This window comes from Leucoraja erinacea, chromosome 29, assembly GCF_028641065.1.
Source record: "Leucoraja erinacea ecotype New England chromosome 29, Leri_hhj_1, whole genome shotgun sequence".
Lineage (NCBI taxonomy): Eukaryota > Metazoa > Chordata > Chondrichthyes > Rajiformes > Rajidae > Leucoraja > Leucoraja erinaceus.
In genome coordinates this window covers 29,352,274-29,376,856 of record NC_073405.1, presented here as the reverse complement: position 1 = coordinate 29,376,856, position 24,583 = coordinate 29,352,274, and the positions used below count along the sequence as shown (strand labels likewise).

The 24,583-nt window shown below is 47.3% G+C and overlaps 1 protein-coding gene across 1 annotated transcript in view; it reads right to left on the bottom strand.

The window, feature by feature from the left end:
• hsd11b1la (hydroxysteroid (11-beta) dehydrogenase 1-like a) overlaps positions 1–24,583 on the bottom strand; it is a 51,368-nt gene that overhangs the window by 13,006 nt on the left and 13,779 nt on the right. The window contains exons 2-4 of the mRNA XM_055658981.1: positions 20,920–21,050; positions 5,144–5,255; positions 2,528–2,619 (exon numbers count right to left, since the gene is read on the bottom strand). Of these exons, the coding sequence (XP_055514956.1) occupies positions 2,528–2,619; positions 5,144–5,255; positions 20,920–21,050 (335 nt within the window). The remainder of the gene's footprint in view (positions 1–2,527; positions 2,620–5,143; positions 5,256–20,919; positions 21,051–24,583) is intronic.

The window sequence follows — 24,583 nt, the reverse complement described above, 5'->3', positions numbered from 1 at the left end:
AAATAGAAGCAACTGGTAATGCTGGTTTACAAAAAAAAGACACAAAGTGCTGGAGTACCTCAACAGCCCAGGAACCATATCTGGAGAATGGCTCTGGGGCTGCACGGTGGTGCAGTGGTAGAGTTGCTCCTTTACAGCACCAGAGACCTGGGTTCGATCCTGACTACGGGTGTTATCTGTATGGAGTTTGTACGTTCTCCCCCTCGCCGTGTGGGTTTTCTCCAGGTGCTCCGGTTTCCTCCCCCATTCCAAAAATTATCAGGTTTGTAGGTTAATTGGCTTCGGTAAAGATTGTAAATTGGACCTAGTGTGTAAGGCAGTGCTAGTGTACGGGGATCGCTGGCCGGCGCAGACATGGTGGGCCGATGGGCATGTTTCCATGCTGTATGTCTAAACTAAACTAAACTAAAAACATGGAGGACATTCCTGGCTGGGATCCTTCTTCAGACAGATAGGGGGGAGAAAGCTGGAAGAGAGATGGGGGAGGGGGAAAGCCAGGCAAGTGATAGGTGGGTACCAATGAGGGAGGTTTGATTGGCAGACGGGTGGACCATGGCCAGCTCTGGGTAGAAGCCAAAAGACTGTGAGATAGACGATAAGGAGAGAAATGTGAGTCAGTGGAAGGGATATAGGTGGAATGGGACAGAGGAATGGTTGCTGTTGGTTAGTTATATAAAATTGCAGGTCAATATTCCTATGTTAGGTAGTAAGCTACCCAAGCGGTATATGAGCTGCTGTTCTTATAGTCTGTATGTGGCCTATTTGCTGGAAGCTTGCTAAGTGAATAGGCTTAGTTTTGTTTTAGTTTAGAGATACAGCGCAGAAACAGGCTCCTCGGCCCGAGTCCACCAACCAGTGATCCCCACACATTAACACTATCCTACGCACACTAGGAATAATTTTACATTTATAACCAAGCCAATTAACCTACAAACCTGCACGTCCTTGGAGTGTGGGAGGATACCGAAGATCTCGGAGAAAACCCAGGCAAGTCATGGAAAGAACGTACAAACTCCGTAAAGACAGCACTCGTAGTCAGGATCAAACCTGGGTCTCTGGTGCTGTAAGGCAGCAACTCTACCGCTGTGCCACCGTGCTGCGTTCTTCATTATACACCATATACACATTTCTGGATGCAAAGCATTTATGATGATGTGAAGCTGTGAAAAATGCTAGAGAAATTGTTAAATGCTGTGGAGTAACTCAATGGGTAAGTCAGCCTCTCTGGAGAACGTGAATAGGTGATGTTTCAGGATACGACACTTCTCCATGTTCTCCAAATATTAGACTTTATACATTAGAAATACAGTGCAGACAATGGCCCTTCAGACCACCGAGTCCGTGCCGACCAGCAATCACCCCGTGCACTAGCACTGTCCTGAGGACCATTTACCATTTTTACCAAAGCCAATTAGCCTACAAACCTGTACGTCTTTGGTGCGTGGGAAGAAACCAGAGCACCTGGAGAAATCCCATGTGATCCCAGGGAGCCTGACCCATTGCGTTACTCCAGCACTTTGTGTCTTTGTTTGTCAAGCAGCATCTGCAGTTCCTTGTCTCCAGAGAAAGAGTTTCATTCCTTATTTAGAAGGCAAGGGAATTTGTCCAGTGGTTGCTCTGTTCAAATGTGCACAGGATATAGACAATACACAATAGACAAAAGACAATAGGTACAGGAGAGCCAGCACCGCCATTCAATGTGATCATGGCTGATCATCCCCAATCAGCACCCCGTTCCTGCCTTCTCCCCATTTCCCCTGACTACGCGATCTTTAAGAACCCTATCTAGCTCTCTCGTGAAAATATCCAGAGAAACATAGAAACATAGAAAATAGGTGGAGGAATAGGCCATTCGGCCTTTCGAGACATTCAACATGATCATGACTGATCATCCAACTCAGTATCCCGTACCTGCCTTCTCTCCATACCCCCTGATCCCCTTAGTCACAGGGGCCACATCTAACTCCTTCTTAAATACAGCCAATGAACTGGCCTCAACTACCTTCTGTGGCAGAGAATTCCAGAGATTCACCACTCTCTGTGTGAAAAATGTTTTTCTCAACTCGGTCCTAAAAGACTTCCCCCTTATCCTTAAACTGTGACCCCTTGTTCTGGAACCTGCCTCCACCACCCTTTGAGGCAGAATATTCCACAGACTCACAACTCTCTGTGTGAAAAAGTGTTTCCTCATCTCCGTTCTAAATGGCCTACCCCTTATTCTTAAACTGTGGGCCCTGGTTCTGGACTCCCCCAACATCGGGAATATGTTTCCTGCCTCTAGCGTGTCCAAACCCTTAACAATCTTAAATGTTTCAATAAGACTCCTCTCATCCTCCTAAATTCCAGAGTAGACAAGCCCTGCTGCTCCATTCTCTCAGCATATGACATCGCAGGAATTAACCTTGTAAACCTACGCTGCACTCCCTCAAAAGCAAGAATGTCCTTCCTCAAATTAGGATCGACTTCCACATTGCTGCCAAACTCACTTATGGAAATAAAGTAATTTTAAACAGAACCAAAACCTTACTTGCATCAGCCAGCTTGTGTGCTCAGCGTTCCCACCCCACATCTGGAAAGGATCATATCCGATGTGATTCAAAACCAAATAGTTCAGAGAACCTGCGGAAAGGATGGAATGAGTAAAAGTTCACTTTATTCCAAGCACTGCCTCACTCGGCCATTTCCTCCCAGATACCAAATACAATACAAAGTGCTGAAGTAAAGGGCCTGTCCCACGAGCATGCGACCTGCATGCAGCAAGCGCGACCAAACCGGAAGCGGGGGCCGCGCGGAGGTCGAGTGATCCCCGTATAGGGCCGATCCCACCAGCATACACCTGCATGCGGCGAGCACGATCAAACCGGAAGCGGGGCCCGCACGGAGGTCAAGTGAGTGACGTGAAGTTCGAGCGAAGTCCACGGAAAGTTCGCGTGTGATGTACGGCGTCAAGATGTGCGTACGGCGTCGAGATGCTGCGCACGCCGTTCGAGGTGGTGCGTATGGCGTTGAGGCGGCTGCGGGCCGGCAGGCCGTTGCCGCGCGGAATTTTTGAACACGGTCAGTTTTTCGGAGCCCCGCGCGATGTCGGGACCAGCTCCGCACAACTCCATATGGCTCTGGCGATCGAAGTGCGCCTGGCCCCAGGAGGCCATACAGCTCAAGCGACCACGTTAGGTCGCGTTTGCCACATGGCGGGACATGTTACACACACACACACACATAAGTGTTACACACACCTCCTGATACTTGTTAAATTCAAACCTCCACCCTATATTGAAGATAGAAACAAAATGCTGGAGTAACTCAAGCAAAATGCTGGGTACCCAAACACTGCAGATAGCAGTGCCTGTGTGCATGCGTGTGCGTGAGTGTGTGTGTGTGGTGTGTGTGTGTGTGTGTGCGTGTGCGTGTGCGTGTGCGTGTTCGTGTGCGTGTTTATAAGATCAGAAGTCACAGGAGCAGAAGTAGGCCATTCGGCTCATCGAGTTTACTCCGCCATTCAATCATGGCTGATTTATCTTTCCCTCTCAACCCCATTCTCCTTCCTTCTCCTGCAAAATTGCTTATCTCTCCCCCCCTTCCTACTCACCATTAATTTCTTAACCAACTCTATTTTCAATGTCATGATTGAATCTGCCTCCACTGCTACCTCTGGAACGGCATCTGTTGCATGAGAAACAATCTTCTAACTATCACCTCAGTCACAGTAACATTCTTCCACTTACATCTAAGCCAGTTGTATACTATAGACTACAGAGATAGTGCAGAAACAGGCCCTTTGGCCCACTGAGTCTATGCCAACCAGCCATCCCCCCGAAACACTAACACTATCCTACACAAACTAACGACAATTTACAAATTTTACCAAAGCCAATTAACCTATAAATCTGCACATCTTTGGAGTGTGGAAGTAAACCGGGGCACTCGGAGAAAACCCACGCAGTCACAGGGAGAACGTACAAACTCCGTACTGACAGCACGTTGTTTTGATCGAACCCGAGTCTCTGACACTGTAAAGCTGCAACTCTACCGCTGCACCACCGTGCCGCCCTTAGCAAGAGCTCTTTGCAAGATCCATCTAATTAGTGCCAATATCATTTTTCTTCCTCAATAACCCTATAAGTAGTTTTTTTTAAACACTATAGTTACCCAGTGTTACTGTAATTCATTTATTAGATTATTGATTATTGTACATCTATTCATGTGTTATTGTGTTAACGGGCCTGTAAGATGTAGCAAGGAAGAATTTTCGTTCCGTTGCCAATACATATGATATTTAAGGCGGCACACTGGCGCAGCGGTAGAGCTACTGCCTTAAGGGCCTGTCCCACTTGGGCGTCATTTGCACGTAATCTACGCGTTGCGCCGCGCATGGTGCGCCCCAGGATTTTGGGATGTACAAAATCTTCGCGCGCCATCTGCGTGACTCGCAAATGGCGCCCAAGTGGGACAGGCCCTTTACAGCCCTAGAGATCCGGTTTCGATCCTGACTACAGGTGCTGTCTGTACAGGGTTTGTACTTCTCCCCGTGACTTGCGTGGGTTTTCTCCCCGTGACCTGCGTGGGTTTTCTCCGAGATCTTTAGTTTCTTTCCACACTCCAAAGACGTGCAGGTATGTAGGTTAATTGGCTTGGTATATATGTAAAAAGTATCCCTAGAGTGTGTAGGATAGTGTTAGTGTGCGGGAATCGCTGGTCGGTCGGCCGAAGGGCCTGTTTCCGCATTGTGTCTCTAAACTAAACTAAACAATTAAACGCTCTTTACTTTTTTAGTTTAGTTCAGAGACACAGAGCAGAAACAGGCCCACGAAATACAGACCAACCTTTCTGTACTACACACTAGGAAATTTACAAAGGCTATTGAAATTTATAAAGGCACCCTGTGAAAACCTAGGTGGTCACGGGGAGAATGTACAAACTCTGTACAGATAGCACCCGTAGTCAGGATCGAAACTGGATCTCTAATGCTGTAAGGCAGCAGTTTTACCACTGCACCACTGTGCACCTCTTGACTTTTGATTTCCCATTTCTGACAGTTAGCATCAAACCTTTTTCCCCTTTATTTTATTCTTTTATTACTTTCCGCAGGAAAGTAATAAAATCTCCCAATCTATTTACACACTGATAAGAATTAAACATTAACCTAGTTTTTCCAGAGCGAATTGCACCACTTGATTTCCACTCTTTGGATCAGACATGTCGGCGGAGATGGAGTGGACTTTCCGAGCTCCAAGACGCAAACACTTTTCCTCCACCTTTCAAAACAAAATGGTTGAAAATGTAGGTTAATGTAGACTCACAGCCAAAACAAACACAATGCAGCAGTGTGGCTCCTTTGACCACTTCCCGATGATTGTAGCCGCTGGGTTTACTTCGGATTAGACGTACAGGACAGAAACAGGCCCTTTGGCCCATCGAGTCCGCGTCGACCATCGATCACCCACAAAATCTTTTTAATACACGGGATCAAAAGATGGCACCTCCATTGAGTGAACTCCCACTGCTACACTGAAGCAGCAACAAGATATTTGTGCATCAATCCGAAATGTCACCGAACCTTGTTCTCCAGAGATGCTGCCTGACCCGCTGAATTACTCCAGCTTCCAGCCACCCGCAGCAGGGCTGTAGAAGCTCCGGGTGAACTGCGGCCGCACTTCGACCACGAGCCTGGTTCGCCTGCGTAGAACCGGGAACGCACCCGGAGTTGTCCGAGGCTCGTCTCCTGTTCGACCCGAGACCCAAAGACCGGGAACCAAGAACCGGGGAGGAGGGTGCAGGGAGGCGGTGACGGCGGCAAACACTGGACAAAGGGCTGTTTTCAAGATGGCGGCGGATGGAGGAGAAGATCGGTGCTACCATGACAATGGGCCTTTACAGCCAAGATAAGACTGCACTCTTAAGAACTTTGAAACTTTGTGGGTGTCAGAAATGTGGTGACTCTTTGTGCACTATCTCTGAAGTCTACAATTACGCAACACTCATTGCACGTTTGTGCTTATCTATGATTGTGCTTATCTATAGTATAGCAATGTTACAAAATTTTGAGATTTTAAAAATCAAGTCTGCAATTTATCCCATCAGATAAAGCATAACAATAAGTTTAATTTGACACCAAATTCACTTTCATATCTCAAGTATTAAAAAAGTTATGGCCATTTTCATACTCGGAAATTAGCATCTTGTTCCCTATTGATTTTCAATGGACATTACAAAAAAGCTGTGATCTTGGATAGTCAAAAGCCCATTTCTTAAGGAAAGATTAACATTTTTAAATAGCCTGTGTCCAAAGATTATTCACAAATAATTCACAATATAACATGATTTTTATATCTAATTTACATTAATTTATAGGCCAAATGGAAGGAATTTAGTGTTCAATTGCTGTAAATAAATGCCCATTTAAATCGGCTTTCTAGTGGGTTCATGTGAACGCGCTGGTTTGGAACGTTCACATCGCGCTGGATTAGTGCCCTCAAATGCCGAGAAAAATACTGCGGGATATAAAAAGCCCAAAATGAACTACTCGCTATAGATAACTTGATATACAGGGTTATATATATGCCCCATTTAATGTAAAAATAAGGTACATACCTTTAATTGTTTGCTTTATAAAACCCTGGGGCTGCGAGAGGTTGCGGAATGAGAGAGTAATTTTAAAACTATTATAACTATATTATCGAGGCCTATAAAACTAATAATACCTTTTGCGACCGGGTCTTGCAGCGATTTTTCGTTAATGATGTACTAGGCTGAACATCTGCGATTAGAACAGCCTAGTAAAAATCGCGTTTTAAACCCACCCCCTCCAAATAGCGCCAAAATCGCTGACATGGCTGTGGGCAGATTCCCAATGACGATTCAGGTAGGTTTTGTAACATACCTATATAGTATGATGTTACTGGATTGTATGTAGGTTGCCAACTTTCTCACTCCCAAATAAGGGACAAAAGGTCAAAATAAGGGGCAAATTCCCAATGGCATAAAGTACAGAAGGCCTTCGTTGAGTCACCGCTGACGGGCTAAACCCACGTCTTTTTTGCTTCTCACGGCTTGTTATCGCTGCACAGTCTTTTCGTTTTTGCAGGTTTATCCATATTTGCACATGCCAAACCAACCGAACAACACCAGATATTACTGGAACTTGGTGTTTTGGCGGGAACAGACGCACTCGCTCGCCTGAGCTGGCTTTTTAGTATCTAAAGCTAGCTTGTGCACTTTCTCCCCGATTTAACTAAAGGGCTTGTCCCACTGTACGAGGTAATTCAAGAGCTTTCCCAAGTTTAAAAAAATCAAAGTCGTGGTAAGCACGTGGAATGTACGTAGCGGCTACTTCGGTGCTCGGGACATCTCTTAGCGGCTCGTAACGCTAACGGCAGGTACTCGGGAAGCTCGTGAAGACATGTTGAAAAATGTCCATGAGAGCCCCGAGTACCTATTACCGTAGCAGCAATTCTCCGAGTTCGATTCAGAGGAAACTCGGGAGAACTCTTGAATTAGCTCGTACAGTGGGACAGGCCCTTATCCCGGAGAATGAAAACCCACAAGCGCCTGGCAGTCCAAGCCTGAACACACTGGTGACGGTAGGTTCAGTGTATTAAATGTAATTGACAATGGGTTTATCGGAACGTAACCCCATCGTAAGTTGAGGAGCACCTGGCAGTAGCCGTCAAATACGGGACAAGGGCGGTCCCGTATGGGACAAACCAATTTAACCCAATAAATGAGGTCCCGACTAATACAGGACAGTTGGCAACTCTAATTGTATGCAAAACAAACAATTTCACTGTACCAAGGTACATAGGTACATTTGACAATACATTTTAATTTAGTTTAGGTTAGTTTAGAGACACAGAGCGGAAACAGGCCCTTCGGCCCACCAGTCCACACCGACCAGCAATCCCCCCACACTAACACTAGGGACAATTTACAATTATACTGAGCCAATTAATCTAGAAACTTGTACGTCTTTGGAGTGTGGGAGGAAACCGGAGAAAACCCACGCAGGTCACGGGGAGAATGTACAAACTCCATACAGACAGCACCCGTAGTCAGGACTGAAGCCGGGTCTCAGGCGCTGTGAGGCAACAACTCTACCGCTGCGACACCGTGCCGCCTCGATCATCAGCACTTTGTGTCGTTATTTCTTTATGTCGACGTACGATGCGTCAATCACGGTGAAAGCAAGAGTGTTGGGGATAGGACTGAGAGTCAGGGACAGGAAATGAGAGATATAGAGAGATATCTTTCATTCATTTGTTCTCTATCTCTCCATAGGAACACCGCTTTTAGGTCTGGCGATAGGGCTTTATACAGCACGGCCCGAGCTAACCTGAAGAGAGGCATCAGAGAGGCCAAATCAGACTACAGGAGGAAGATAGAGGACCACCTGGACAGTAATAACAGCAGGCAGGTGTGGCAGGGGATCCAGTATCTCACCAACTATAAGACCAACCTTGGAGCTGTTGAAGGTGACGCCTCGCTGACAGAGGAGCTGAATCACTTCTTTGCTCGCTTTGAAGTGGAGCCACCCGAGACACCCACATCACAGCACATGGTCCACAGCAGCCTAACCCTCAAGATAGAGGAGCATGAGGTGAGGCGCACGCTGCGGGCCATCAATCCAAGGAAGGCTACTGGACCTGACGGCGTCTCTGGACGCATGTTGAAGGACTGCGCAGACCAGCTGGCTGGAGTCTGGACGAGGATTTTTAACCAGTCTCTGGCCCAGTCCACTGTTCCACCCTGTCTGAAGTCCTCCACCATAGTCCCCTTGCCCAAAAAAACCAACATCTCCAGCCTCAACGACTACCGGCCAGTCGCACTCACACCAGTGGTGATGAAGTGTTTTGAAAAACTGGTCCGGGGTCATATCACATCACTCCTGCCCCGAAGCTTTGACCCCCACCAGTTTGCGTACAGAGCAAATAGATCTACAGAGGACGCTGTAGCCACAGCTCTCCATGCTGCACTGTCTCACCTGGAGCAGCGGGGGAGCTACGTGCGGATGCTCTTTGTGGACTACAGCTCTGCTTTTAATACCATCCTTCCCCACAAACTGGTGGACAAACTGGGGGACTTGGGACTTCCACACTCCACCTGTACGTGGATAAATAGCTTCCTGTCGGGTCGCAGCCAGAGAGTCAGAGTGGGCCATCATACATCCACGGCCCTCAGCCTCAGTACCGGCTCTCCACAGGGCTGCGTGCTGAGCCCCCTGCTCTACACCATCTACACACATGACTGCACCCCCGCCCACCACAGCAACACCATTGTCAAATTTGCGGATGACACTACGGTGGTGGGACTCATCTCCGGGGGGGACGAGTACGCCTACCGGGATGAGGTGGAGCAGCTGACGGTGTGGTGTGAAGAAAATAACCTGCTCCTCAACACCTTAAAGACAAAGGAAGTAATAATAGACTTCAGGAAGAATAAAACGGACATGGTACCATTGACTATCAGAGGGGACTGTGTAGAGAGGGTGGCAGATTTCCGCTTCCTGGGAATCCATATTGAGGAGGACCCGACGTGGGGCGTGAACACCACTGCGCTGCTGAAAAAGGTCCAGCAGAGACTGCACTTCCTGAGGGTGCTCAGGAAGAATAACATCACTCAGAGACTGCTGCTGTCCTTTTATCGGTGCTCCATTGAGAGCATACTAACATACTGTGTATGCGTGTGGTACACCAGCTGCACAGCGGCTCAGAGGAAAGCGCTCCAGAGGGCCATTGACAACGCCCAGAGGATTGTCGACTGCCCTCTCCTTACCTTGGAGGACTTACACAGTTCCCGCTGCACCAAAAAATCCCAGAGTATCATAAAGGACATTTCCCACCCCGGACACTCCCTGTTTGAACTGTTGCCGTCAGGCAGACGGTACAGATCTACAAGGACAAGGACGAACAGACTAAAAAACAGTTTTTACCCCACTGCTATAAAAGCACTAAATGTAGCCGCCAAGGAACGCAGGGGCGATACATACTAAGGGACTGTGGTACACTGTGAAATCGACAGAAGGATGGAGGGTTGGGTGTTTATGCGTGATATTTTTGTGATATTTATTTTAGTTGTTTATCTTTTAATATTTTAACTTGTATGTATCGTTAGCTTTTAGAAATGTTTGAATGGTGCACTGACTGGCTGACATTTTTTAATTTCGTTGTACATGGTTCATGTTACAATGACAATAAAGAAACTATTCTATTCTATTCTATTCTATTCTATTCTATTCTATTCTATTCTATTCTATATCACTGTCTATATCACTCATTTCCCTTTCCCCGACTCTCAGTCTCAACCCCAAACATCTCCCATTCCTTTTGCCCAGAGATGCTGCCTGGCCCGCTGAGTTACTCCAGCTTTTTGTGTCTACCTTCTGATTTAGTTTAATTTAGCGTAGTTTATTGTCACGTGTACCGAGGTACAGGGCAAAGATTTTGTTGCTTGTCAGTGGAAAGACAATGCATGATTCCTATCGAGCCATGTACAGTGTACAGATACATGATAAAGGGAATAATGTGAATAACGTTTAGTGCAACACAAAGTCCAGTAAAGTCCGATTAAATATAGTCTGAAGCTCTCCCAGACTAGGCTAGATCGTAGCTCAGGACTGCTCTCGAGTTGTTTGTAGGATGACCAACTCTGACCTCTGAAGTCCACGCTACAACGGAGAACATTTTCAAAACAAAATTTGTTGGAGCCATTTAACTTAAGTAAGTTTATTATAGTCATGTCTAGTTACCTTTAATTATTATCTGCCTGTGTAAATGTGGGTGGGATTTTATACGTAGTCCGGGGCGTGTTTTTAGCGAGAGGATTCTGGCACAGACTCTCAGGTGATTAGTTTCAGTTTGATGTCAGGCCATGGGATGAAACAGATTTCCACCATGACCACGAGCATGATTGGGACATATATATGTTGTCAGACGATGTACTTTTACAAGAAGAGTTTTTTATGATTTAGATGACAGGAATGGAACGGCGATGAAGAACGGGTGATGACTTATTTCATTGTTTGGTATTACTACAATAAACAAGATATTAATCAAGAGACTACCTAGAAGACTCATCTTAGCTTTCTCAAATGTGTTGTGGAGAGCGTGAGTACTTTTCTAACCATCTCCGACAAATTAGTGGCTAATCGAAGGTAGATCTTTGAGAAGTTGTAAAAACCACCACTATAAAGTTTTTAAAAGTTTTTAAGCTGTCCTTAACCAACTTCCTAAGTCAAATAGATTTAGCTTAGTTTACAGATACAACACAGAATCAGGCCTATCGGCCTACAAAGTCTACGCCAACCAGCGATCCCCATACCCTAGTGCTATCCTACACACTAGGGACAACTTACATTGTTTACCGAAGCCCATTAACCTGCACGCTTTTGGAATGTGGGAGGAAATTGAAGTGAATTGAATTGAATTGAATATTTATTACATGTCATTTGAACCTCAGTGAGGCTCAAACAAAACTTAGTTTCCACAGCCATAGAACCAGAGACAATTACTACAAGAGATACAAACAATACAGTTTACACAAACATCCATCACAGTGTATCTCCTCCTCACTGTGATGGAAGGCAAAGTCTTTTCTCTCCTGGGGCACCCGGGGAAAACTCATGTGGTCATGGGTTAAGGGCCTGTCCCACTTGAGCGACACCTTCGGCGACAGCCTGTAAAGAGGTTGTCGCAGCGTGGTCGGGGCGTGATGCATCGTTACGCAGGGTGACGCATGTAGTGACCCACGGAGACGCACCGTGTCTCCCTGTCGCCCCTGGATTTTGGAATGTTCAAAATCTTCAGGCGACATCTGGGTGTCTTTTCATGTCGTGCGGCCTGTCACACGCTGGCGTATATGTCCTGCGGGTAACGGCCAATGACGCTCCACATCTGCAACTTTGCTGTTTTATTTCTTATGATGTACACACACAACTCGGCACAAGGTCAGAATGACTAGCGAGGGTGGTCCTCATTGCTCTTGCAATCACAAAGATCGACACACATGGAATGTATCGCTATTTAAAGAGCTAGCGAGGGGGTCTGAGCAATCCACGAGGATGAACACAAGCTTGCTTGTTTAGATTGAAGCCGGAGGAGAATGCTTAGAAACAGCGATCTCGGGGACTGGGACTGGGCGCCGATTGCTTAAAGATTATTGGCCTTGGTATGTCTAGGGGAAAGGGAGCGGGGCGGAATTACGAACGGTGAGAATTAAAAGCAGAACGATATCTGCAGCAGAGATCCAACTCGGCTGGGAGTACGGGAGCGGAGCGTGGTGAGATAGAAACAGGATACTGCTGGGTCGAAACAGAGACCTCGCAGAGAGTGACATACTTAAAAACCCCAGAGCACAATCTGTTCGGGCAGCGGGCAAACCAACAAGGAAGCGGGTGTTGGTTTCCAATGTGATTATTATACTTCGCTGTAGTGTGAAGGCAGGTGACGTGCTTCACGTGTCGGTGACGCGGAATGTCACACAACTTGACGGTTTTTAGGGCATCAGTCACTGACGTTCGCAGTCGCCGAAAAAAACGTAAAGGTGGGACAGGTCCTTTAGCCGCTTAGCTACTCCAGAATTTTGTGTTTATCTTTGGTACAAGCCAGCATCTGCAGTTCTTTGTTTCCACATTTAACTTACAGGTCTGATGTGGGAGGAAATCAGATCAGTATCTGATCCCAGAGGAAACCCACAAACCCACAATCTCCACACACAGCAACAGAGGTCAGGATTGAACTCGGATCTCTGGCACTGTGGGGCAGTGGCACGACCAGCTGTACCAGATGCTTTTTTGCAGCTGAGGACAAATAGACAGTGTCTTAAAAAGTCGGATCTAAGGAATATTTCAGGAACCAGATCTTCACACAAAGGCTGAGGAAATCTGGGAAAACTCTCTCATAAGAATCATTGAGATAGGGAGCTCGACTGAACTGTTCAAACTCCAGATGAATTTGCATGGAAGGTAGATGCAAAAAGCTGGGGTAACTAGGCAGGTCAGACAATGTCTCTGGAGAAAAGGAATCGGTGACGTTTCGGGTCGAGGCCCTTCTTCAGACTAGCCAGGGGAAAGGGAAACAAGATACATAGACAGTGACAGATACATAGACAGGAAAGTACCTGGGGAGGGGGTGGTTTGAGTGGAAAGGGATGAGTTATCGAACTGTTGTGTTGTGCTGCCAAGTTTATTACCAGCGAGAATGTCAGATATTAATGGACTCTCACCATGACAGCCACGGGGCACCTATATAAAGTTCCAGCGCAGAGGTGAGAAAAAACATTGAGCAGAGAGGTCATGGCCATAGTCTGGGTCCTTGGGCACATGTACAAGGGGAAAAGATTCAATAGGAATCCGAGGGGTAACTTTTTCACACAAAGGGTAGTGGGTGTATGGAACAAGCTGCCAGAGGAGGTAGTTGAGGCTGGGACTATCCCAAAGTTTAAGAAACAGTTAGACAGGTACATGGATAGGGCAGGTTTGGAGAGATATGGACCAAACATACGCAAGTGGGATTAGTAGGTATGTTACAAAACTTCAGCAGCGCTGTAATTCTGCCACTGGCCGTGTGCGCGATTTTGGCGCGTTTGGGGGGGACGTTAAAACGGGACCTGGTCCTGAATTATATTTGTTGAAGTGCAAGATTTTGCTAAAGAATCGTTCCTACGGCCGTTCTGTGTGTTTTTAAAAAAAAATTCACCCGACAAGTTAACCGCTGGAATGATTTTAAAAGCAGCTTCTGAAGCCGTCAATGCCGACAACTGGGACATATTTTATGGAGGACCAGGCAAAAGAAAGTAGTTTATTTTTATGTATAAAAGTGTTTCTTAAGATGTATTTAATTCATATTTTAAGTTGCGGAACTGTGATTTTCCCCCCCCCGAAGAACCGGCAGTGTATTTAGAATAGAATAGAATAGTTTCTTTATTGTCATTGTAACATGAACCATGTACAGGTGCACAACCTTTTATCCGGTGTTCCGGAAACCGAAAAACTCCGAAAACCGACCATTTTTTCCAGGATGTCTTCTGCACACCAAAGCTCGCGTTTGGCGCCAAACTTGACCCGAAACGATCCACGGTCAACCCAGGTCTGTACTACTGTAGCGGCTGCCTCCTCCCCGGAGACTGGGGAGACACTTAAACATCTGTAAATCATTGTTTAAATGTTAGTCAGTTAGTTTGGGGGGCTTTTATGTGAAGGGGGGGGGGGGTGAAGGGGTAAACTTTAATTCTTAGTCCCCTACCTGGCCGGAGAGGCGGGGAGCGGTCAATGCCTTACCGGGTCGCCGTGCAGTAAGCTCCGCAGCAGTGTGGCCGCTGGGGCTGCGGGCGTCCGGCCACAGGCGGCGCCGGTTGTAGCTCCGACCCCGGCAACTCTACCCCAGGCTGCGAGGCGCTCCAAATCCACCGCCGCCCGTGGCCGGACGCCCGCAGCCCCAGCTCCGCGAATGTTGGGAGTCGGCGGCGTCGCAGCGCTGGGATGCCAGCGGGGAGCGGGCAATGCCTTACCGGGTCGCCGTGCGCTAAGCTCCGGAGCGCTGTGGCCGCCGACTCCCAACATTCGCGGAGCTGGGGCTGCGGGCGTCCGGCCGCGGGCGGCGCTGGATTTGGAGCGCCTCGCAGCCAGGGGTAGAGTTGCCGGGGTTGGAGCTCCAACCGGCGCCGCCCGCGGCCGGACGGAGCCCCCAGCTCCGCGATGTTGGGAGTTGCCGACCAGGTAGGGGACTAAGAATTAAAGTTTCCCCCTTCACCACCACCACATAAAATCCCTCCAAACTAACTGACTAACATTTATGCAATGATTTACAATGATTCCCCGGTCTCCGGGGAGGAGGCAGCCGCTCCAAACTTTTCAAGCCGCCCGCGCTACCTTCCTAATCTACGCTAAAAATCTTCCATTCGGAAATCCGAAAATGTCCGAAATCCGACAAGTGTCTGGTCCCAAGGCTTTCGGATAAAAGGTTGTGCACCTGTACAACGAAATTTTAAAATGTCAGCCAGTCAGTGCACCATTCAAACATTTCTAAAAGCTAACGATACATACAAGGTTAAATATTAAAAGAAGATAAACAACAAAAATAAATATCATGAAAATAGTACGCATAAACAACCAACCCTACATCCTTCTGTCAATTTCACAGTGTACCACAATCCCCTAGTATGTATCGCCCCTGCGTTCCTTGGCAGCTACATTTAGTGCCTTTATAGCAGTGGGGTCAAAACTGTTTTTTAGTCTGTTCGTCCTTGTCCTTGTAGATCTGTACCGTCTGCCTGAAGGCAACAGTTCAAACAGGGAGTGTCCGGGGTGGGTGTATGGAACAAGCTGCCAGAGGAGGTAGTTGAGGCTGGGACTATCCCAAAGTTTAAGAAACAGTTAGACAGGTACATGGATAGGGCAGGTTTGGAGAGATATGGACCAAACACACGCAAGTGGGATTAGTAGGTATGTTACAAAACTTCAGCAGCGCTGTAATTCTGCCACTGGCCGTGTGCGCGATTTTGGCGCGTTTGAGGGGGGGGGGGGGTTAAAACGGGGTTTCTTCCCCGACCTGGTCCTGAATTATATTTGTTGAAGTGCAAGATTTTGCTAAAGAATCGTTCCTACGGCCGTTCTGTGTGTTTTTAAAAAAAAATTCACCCGACAAGTTAACCGCTGGAATGATTTTAAAAGCAGCTTCTGAAGCCGTCAATGCCGACAATACATACAAGGTTAAATATTAAAAGAAGATAAACAACTAAAATAAATATCATGAAAATAGCACGCATAAACAACCAACCCTCCATCCTTCTGTCGATTTCACAGTATTCCACAGTCCTCTAGTATGTATCGCCCCTGCGTTCCTTGGCAGCTACATTTAGTGCCTTTATAGCAGTGGGGTCAAAACTGTTTTTTAGTCTGTTCGTCCTTGTCCTTGTAGATCTGTACCGTCTGCCTGACGGCAACAGTTCAAACAGGGAGTGACCGGGGTGGGAAATATCCTTTATAATACTCTGGGATTTTTTGATGTAGCGGGAACTGCGTAAGTCCTCCAAGGTAAGGAGAGGGCAGCCGACAATCCTCTGGGCGTTGTCAATGGCCCTCTGGAGCGCTTTCCTCTGAGCCGCTGTGCAGCTGGTGTACCATACGCATACACAGTATGTTAGGATGCTCTCAATGGAGCACCGATAAAAGGACAGCAGCAGTCTCTGAGTGATGTTATTCTTCCTGAGCACCATCAGGAAGTGCAGTCTCTGCTGGACCTTTTACAGCAGCGCAGAGGTGTTCACGCTCCACGTCAGGTCCTCCTCAATATGGATTCCCAGGAAGCCGAAATCCGCCACCCTCTCCACACAGTGTCCTCTGATGGTCAGTGGTACCATGTCCGTTTTATTCTTCCTGAAGTCTATTATTATTTCCTTTGTCTTTAAGGTGTTGAAGAACAGGTTATTTTCTTCACACCACACTGTCAGCTGCTCCGCCTCATCCCGGTAGGCGTACTCGTCCCCCCCGGAGATGAGTCTCACCACCGTAGTGTCATCCGCAAATTTGACAATGGTGTTGCTGTGGTGGGCGGGGGTGCAGTCATGTGTGTAGATGGTGTAGAGCAGGGGGCTCAGTACGCAGCCCTGTGGAGAGACGGTACTGAGGCTGAGGGCCGTGGATGTATGATGGCCCACTCTGACTCTCTGGCTGCGACCCGACAGGAAGTTATTTATCCACGTACAGGTGGAGTGTGGAAGTCCCAAGTCCCCCAGTTTGTCCACCAGTTTGTGGGGAAGGATGGTATTAAAAGCAGAGCTGTAGTCCACAAAGAGCATCCGCACGTAGCTCCCCCGCTGCTCCAGGTGAGACAGTGCAGCATGGAGGGCTGTGGCTACAGCGTCCTCTGTAGATCCATTCACTCTGTACGCAAACTGGTGGGGGTCAAAGCGTCGGGGCAGGAGTGATGTGATATGACCCCGGGCCAGTTTTTCAAAACACTTCATCACCACTGGTGTGAGTGCGACTGGCCGGTAGTCGTTGAGGCTGGAAACGTGGGGTTTTTTGGGCAAGGGGACTATGGTGGAGTACTTCAGACAGGGTGGGACAGTGGACTGGGCCAGAGACTGGTTGAAAATCCTCATACAGACTCCAGCCAGCTGGTCTGCGCAGTCCTTCAGCACGCGTCCAGAGACGCCGTCAGGTCCAGTAGCCTTCCTTGGATTGATGGCCCGCAGCGTGCGCCTCACCTCATGCTCCTCTATCTTGAGGGTTAGGCTGCTGCGGACCATGTGCTGTGATGTGACTGTCTCGGGTGGCTCCACTTCAAAGCGAGCAAAGAAGTGGTTCAGCTCCTCTGCCAGCGAGGCGTCACCTTCAACAGCTCCAAGGTTGGTCTTATCGTTGGTGAGATACTGGATCCCCTGCCACACCTGCCTGCTGTTATTACTGTCCAGGTGGTCCTCTATCTTCCTCCTGTAGTTTGATTTGGCCTCTCTGATGCCTCTCTTCAGGTAAGCTCGGGCCGTGCTGTATAAAGCCCTGTCGCCAGACCTAAAAGCGGTGTTCCTCTCTTTTAACAGCCGCTGGACCTCCCGGGTCATCCAGGGCTTCTGGTTGGGGTAGACCCGGATGCGTTTGTCCACTGTGACTGTGTCCATGCAGTTTTTAATGTAACACAGTACACTGTCTGTGAACACCTCCAGGTCCTGGTGTTCAAACACATCCCAGTTGGTCCTGTCGAAGCAGTCCTGCAGCTGCTGAGAAGCACCATCAGGCCAGGTTGTGATGGTCTTTGTAATAGTAGGAGCGGTTTTCCTGAGGGGGGCATATGCAGGAATTAAAAGCAGGGACATATGGTCCGACTGACCCAGGTGTGGTAGTGGTCTAGCCCTGTAGCCCAGCTTGATGTTGGAGTAGACCTTGTCCAGGGTGTTAGCTCCTCTTGTAGCACATTTAACATGCTGGTAGAATTTGGGCAGCATTTTCTTCAAGTCCGCGTGATTAAAGTCCCCTGCTATGATGTGAACACCGTCAGGATATATGCTCTGTTGACTGCTAGTGCTACCATACAAATGTCCGATAGCCGAGTTAGCATTAGCATCCGGTGGTATGTACACAGCAGTTATCATGGCAACAGTAAACTCTCTAGGGAGATAAATGGGCCTGCATTTAACAGTCACAGACTCCAGGTTCGGGGAGCAGTGACTGTCCACAATCACTGTGTTTGTACACCAGGTGTTGTTCACGTACACACAGAGCCCTCCACCTCTGCTCTTACCAGAGTCTCTTGTCCTGTCATGACGCTGTGCTGTGTAGCCTGCTAGCTAGCTCGATATGAAAGAATGAAGCCAGGTCTCCGTGATCAACAGGATACAGTTATCCTTCATGGCGTTGTTAGCTGCAGTCTGTAGCCTCAGTTCATCCATCTTGTTAGCGAGGGATCTGGCGTTCGTTAGGAACAGGCTGGGGAGCGGTGGTTTCAGTGGCTGCCTCCGTAGCCTGGCTAGCGCGCCGGCCCTCCCGCCTCGCTTTTGCCTTCTCTCTCTGCGCCGTCTTCGCCTCCTCCCCGCGGGGATGGTGATCCACGGAGAGTCGGGGCTCCTCGCTATATCCGCCGGGATCTTGTATGAGCGGACAAACTCGGCGGTAACCCCCCATTCGCGACCGGCTCCAATCCTAAGAAGATCCTGCCGGCCGTAGACGTTGTTCGCCCGACAGTAAGTACACAGGGCACAAAACAACACGCACGCATACACAAAAAACACGAAGCACTGACCAGGTGGATATCGAGCCGCTGCAACTGTGTGCGCCGCCATTTGCTGCCGATATGGGGATATAAATTCACCGCATCCTCAACGTTCTAAATGGTCCCGTTACAGAAAATCCCACTCGCAAGCTGATTTAAATGGCCATTAATTTACAGGTATTAAACATTAAATTCCTTCCATTTGGCCTATAAACCCATGACAATGAGATTTAAAAATTATGTTATATTCTGAATTATTGTATGAATGTTATTTGGACACTTAGGCTATTTAAAAATGTTAATCTATTCTTAAGAAATGGATAGATGTTTAGATCTAGTAATTGAATTTTGTAATTAGCTACAATTAGGTAACTAACTAATTATATGCTTTAATTTCAAGTCATCTAAGTAAGCTTGTTTCATATTTGTTTCAGAATGCTTCAATCTATAGTAACTGAAAATTTATTTCAGTTCTCTTAAATTTTAAGAAAATTATCGGCCTTTAAATGTTCTCGATCGAGGGTGGGTAAGGGTAAGGGTTTTGAAGGTCGTTTACATACTGTTGTACAATTATGTCCTGACTATCACTGTCTGTTATCATTGTATGAATGCAAATTTCTGTGAAATTCAAAATTCAAATAAAAAGATTTAAATTAAATGTTCTCGATCACAGCTTTTGTGTTAAGTCAATGAAAAATAAATAGGGAACAATATGCCAATTTCCGAGTATGAAAATGGCCATAACTTTTTTAATACTGAAGATATGAAAGTAAATTAGGTGTCAAATTAAACTTCTTTTATGCTTTATCTGATGGGATAAATTAAAGACTTGATTTTTAAAATCTCAAAATTTTGTAACATTGCTAGGATTAGTGTAGCTGGGACAAGGTGGCTGGTGTCCACACTGTATCACTCAATGACTCTATGTACATAAAAAGAATTTCACTGTACGTCTGTGTATGTGATAATCAAGCACCATTGTCTATTGACTGAAGAAAGGTCTCGACCTGAAATGTCGCCTATTTCCTTCGCTTCATAGATGCTGCCTCACCCGCTGAGTTTCTCCAGCGTTTATGTCTACCATTGACTATTGACTGTGCCATCCTATTAACATGCCCAGAATTTATTAGTTTAATTCATGAATAATTAATGTTTTTGGAAGTGACTGCATGGGTTTCTCTGGGATCTCCTGCCTCCTCCCACATCAGATCAGTGGGCTCAATGTGAAAACAAAGGACTGCAGACGTTTGATTATATCAACAACAAACACTTAGCGGGTCAGGCAGCATCTCTGGAGAAAAGGGAAGGGTGACATTTCGGGTCGGGACCCTTCTTCAGCCTCAAAGTCAAGTCAAAGTATCCTTTATTGTCATTCAGACCTTTCGATCTGAACGAAATTTCGTTGCCTTGCAGTCATACATATAATAAAAATAACAAAAACACACAATAAACACAAATTTAACATCCACCACAGTGAGTTCACCAGGCACCTCCTCACTGTGATGGAAGGCAAAAGTCTTAAAGTCTTTGTCTCTTCCCTCCTTGTTCTCCCTCTGCGCTGAGGCGATCCAGGCCTCCGATGTTGTGACCCCTCCGGGTGATGGTAAGTAAGTCAGTCCCGCGGCTAAATCTGGTTCATTTTGGACTGTGAGTTACCATTGTGTGTAGGTGAGTGGTAGAATTGGGAGGGGAATTGATGGGAATGTTGGGTGATTCTTTATGGATAGGAAAGATTTTGAGGGATACGGGCCAAATGCAGGCAAATGGGACTAGCATAGATGGGACATCTTGGTCGACATGGACGAGATGGGCCGAAGGGCCTGTTTCCATACTGTATGACTATGACAAGGAACTTGTATTTGAAGAAAAAAATCAAAATTCACTCCTGTTCTTGAGGCTTTACTGAGCATCAAACACGATTCACCATCAGGAAATACTCTTGAGAGATTTCACTGACTGAAATGCTTTGAGGTGTGGAGGAAGGAACTGCAGATGCTGTTTAAATCAAAATTAGACACAAAATACTGGAGTAACCCAGCAGGACAGGCAGCATCTCTGGAGAAAAGAAAGGTCTCGACCGGAAACGTCACCCATTCCTTCTCTCCGGAGATGCTGCCTGTCCCGCTGAGTTACTCCAGCATTTTGTGTCTATGCTTTGTGGAGTGCTGCGCTGAAGAAAGGTGTTGTTTGTGTGACCATTATTTATTATTTACTGCCTTACTTGTTCCAGTAGAGTTTTATTTCGCGCAGTTATCACAAGTTCACTGCCGAACTGGGCGTAGTGGTATGCCATCTGTTCGCCAATCCCTTTACTAGCTCCAGTCAACAGGACATGGGCTCCAGAGAGTATCTCTGTTCAAAAAATAAATTAGAAAAATTAGAAAGTCATGAACCATTTGCTTTTGAATACTTCACAGAACATGGAACAGAATAGTACAGGAACAAACCGGGTGCCAGACATCCAATCTCCCCTTCCAATTGTGAGCACTTTGGGGCACCATATCTGAGGAAGGATGTGCTGGCTCTGGAGAGGGTCCAGGGGACATTTACAAGAATGATCCCAGGAATGAGTCGATTAACCTATGGTGAGCGTTTATCGGCACAGTATTCGCTGGTGATTAGAAGAATGAGGGGAACTTCATTGAAACATACAGAATAGTGAAATGCTTGGATAGAGTGGATGTGGAGAGGATGTTTCCACTAGTGGGAGGGTCTAGGGCTAGCCTCAGAATTAAAGGACGTTCTTTTAGGAAGGAGATGAGGAGAAATGTCTTTTGTCAGAGGGTGGTGAATCTGACCTCTGTGGTAAAATACTTTGCCACAGAAGGCTGTGGAGATATTTTAAAGACAGATTCTTGATCAGTACAGGTGTCCTAGGTTATTGGGAGAAGGCAGGAGAAAGGGGTTAGGAGGGATAGATATATCAGCTATGACCAAATGGTGCGAGCACAACAACCTGGCTCTCAAAACCAGCAAAACCAAGGAACTGATTGTGGACTTTGGAAGGGGTAGGATGGGGACCCACAATCCAGTTTACATCAACGGGACTAAGGTGGATAGGGTCAAGAACTTCAAATTCCTGGGCGTGCATATTTCCGAAGATCTTTCCTGGTCCCAGCACACTGTTGCAATATAAAGAAGGCACATCAGCACCTCTACTTCCTGAGAAAATTACGGAGAGTCGGTATGTCCAGGAGGACTCTCTCAAACCTCTACAGGTGCACAGTAGGGATCTATCGCAGTCGCTGCCTCAAAAAGGCTGCCAACATCATCAAAGACCCACACCATCCAGGCCACACGCTCATCTCTCCTTTGCCATCGGGAAGAAGGTACAGGAGCATGAAATCTAGAACATCCAGGTTCAAGAACAGCTTCTTCCCCACAGCCATCAGGCTATTAAATACAACATCAAACAAACTCTGAACAATAACAGCCTATTGCACTTTATCTGTTTATTACTGTGTATATATATGGTCTATGGTATATAGACACACTGATCTGTTCTGTATTATGCTTACAATATTGTGTTGTGCTGCAGCAAGCAAGAATTTCATTGTCCTATCTGGGACACATGACAATAAAACACTCTTGACTTAACTTGAATGGTGAAGTAGAGTGATGGACCAAGTGACCGAATTCTACTCCTATCACTTATGTCCTTATGACTATTGCCATACTGACCTTTCTGTCCTGGGCCTCCTCCACTATCAAAATGAGGCCAAATGCAAATTGGAGGAACAGCACCTCATATTGCGCTTGGGCAGTTTACAACCCAGCAGTATGAATCTTGATTTTTCTAATTTAATGTAACCCTTGCATTCTTCTCTCTCTATCCTTCCCTCACCATAGTCAACCTGTTCGTTACTGTTTGTATCCCTTTGTTATCACCTCCTCCACAGGCAACAATGGACCATTGCGGGCTCCTTGGCCATCGGTGCCGGCTATGATTTGTTATGAGCCTTTTCATACCTCTCGTTTTCCTCTCCCTTTATCATTGCATCAGTCTGAAAAAGAGTCTCGATCCCAAAACGTCATCTATTCCTTGGGGTGGGAGATTGCAACCTTCACGTGGTCCGCCCTGTTTCGATGAATGCAATCAACCCGGCGTGCACAACCAAATAAGATCAAATAGAACAAGTTGTCCTACAACTTTAGGCTGTGCATGCCATACGCAAGAAGAAGACCTATTCCTTTTCTCCAGAGATGCAACCTGATTCACCGAATTACTGCAGCACTTTGTCTCTATCTTCAGTGTAATTCAACCCATGCAGTTCCTTCCTGCACAGGAACAAGCCCTTAAACACCCAATGTTTGTGCTGAACATGTTAAATCGCATCTCTCTGCACGTGATCTATCTGAAAGCCTCTTTATTGCCGCTATTGCAGCTGCCTCCATCAACGCAACTGGCAGCACGCTCCAAAACTTGCCCGGCACATCCCCTTTGCACTTTTGATATTTCCACCCCAGAAAAAAAATTGGGATTGTCTACTTGCATTGGGTCTCCCCTCAAATTACAAAGTTCCAGAGAAAACCAATCAAGTCCATCCTCTGCTCACAGCTAATACCCTCCAATCTAGCCATTGTCTGGCAAACCTCTTCTGCACCTTTCCAAAGCCGCCACATCCTTCCTGTATTGCATGCAATACTCCAAATGCAACCCAACCAATGCCCTATAAACTTGCATCATGGCTTCCTGACCTTTATACTCAAGGCACTGACACTTGAAGACAAACATACCACTATCTATTTGCTTTGACAATTTCAGGAGTTATGGCTTTAGACCCCAAGATCGCTCTGTACATGAATGCTATGGTGGTGCAACGGTACTGCTCTACCAGAGACCCAGGTTCAATCCTGACTATGAGTGCTTGTCTGTGCGGAGTTTGTACGTTCTCCCTGTGAACTGCATGGGATTTCTCCAGGAGTTCCAGATTTCTCCCACACTCCAAAGATATACAGGTTTGTAGGTCAATTGGCTTGGTATAATTGTACATTGTCCCAAGTGTGTGTATGATCCTGTAAATGTGCTGGGACTCAGTTGGCTTCCCGACGGGCCGCGCCTGTGGACTGGGAATGTGGCTGGAGGCCTTTTTCGAGGCGCCGCGATATTGATGCCTCCCGATTCACCGCGTAGAAGCCCGGGTCGGGGCCCAGCCGGGGGGAACAATCTGAACAGGCCTCCCTCCTCCGCCAGCCAACAGCAAGGTGCGGGGCCAAGCGGTGCAGCTCAAAGATTCTATAGCTATAGGATCTATGGTGCAGCTGCTTCAGAAGGGTCGGAGCGAATGACGGGTCCTGCACAGTGGCAGCAGCGGCCGCGATAGCGGCTCCATCTCCTCCTCCTCTCTGATAGCGGCCGCTGCTTGCAAATCCGCTAACGGCGCTTTCAAAACAAACCCTCGGGTCCCGCACGCTGAGGCAGGGAGGGGAGAGGGAGGGGGAGGCCTCGGCGTGCGGGAGGGTTTGTTTTGAAAGCGCCGTTAGCGGAGTTACTCCAGTTTTTTGTGTCAATCTTCGGTATAAACCAAGTTGCCAAGCCGGGCAAAATGACTCGCCGTTTAGGTTGGCCGGCGGCACTTTGGGTGGTCAGTGGCACCCGGGCAACTGCTAATTTCGAGCCCTGTCGACCCGCGGTTGATGAGAACGTGGAGAACCACCAAGAGGGGGGAGGGGAGGGCAAAAACAATGGAGAACCGGGCATGGGGGAACTGCCGTGCGGGGAGAGGGGAAGAACAATGAACAACAGGGGGGGGACAAGGGTCAATGCGGACCCGGCATGGGGAACCGCTGTGGTTGGGGGGGCGGGGGGATGAAAGGGGGAGCCGGCGTGCTCTGTAACCTTGTCAACGCTGTAGGTGGCTGCTATATGTGTACATTGTGAATGC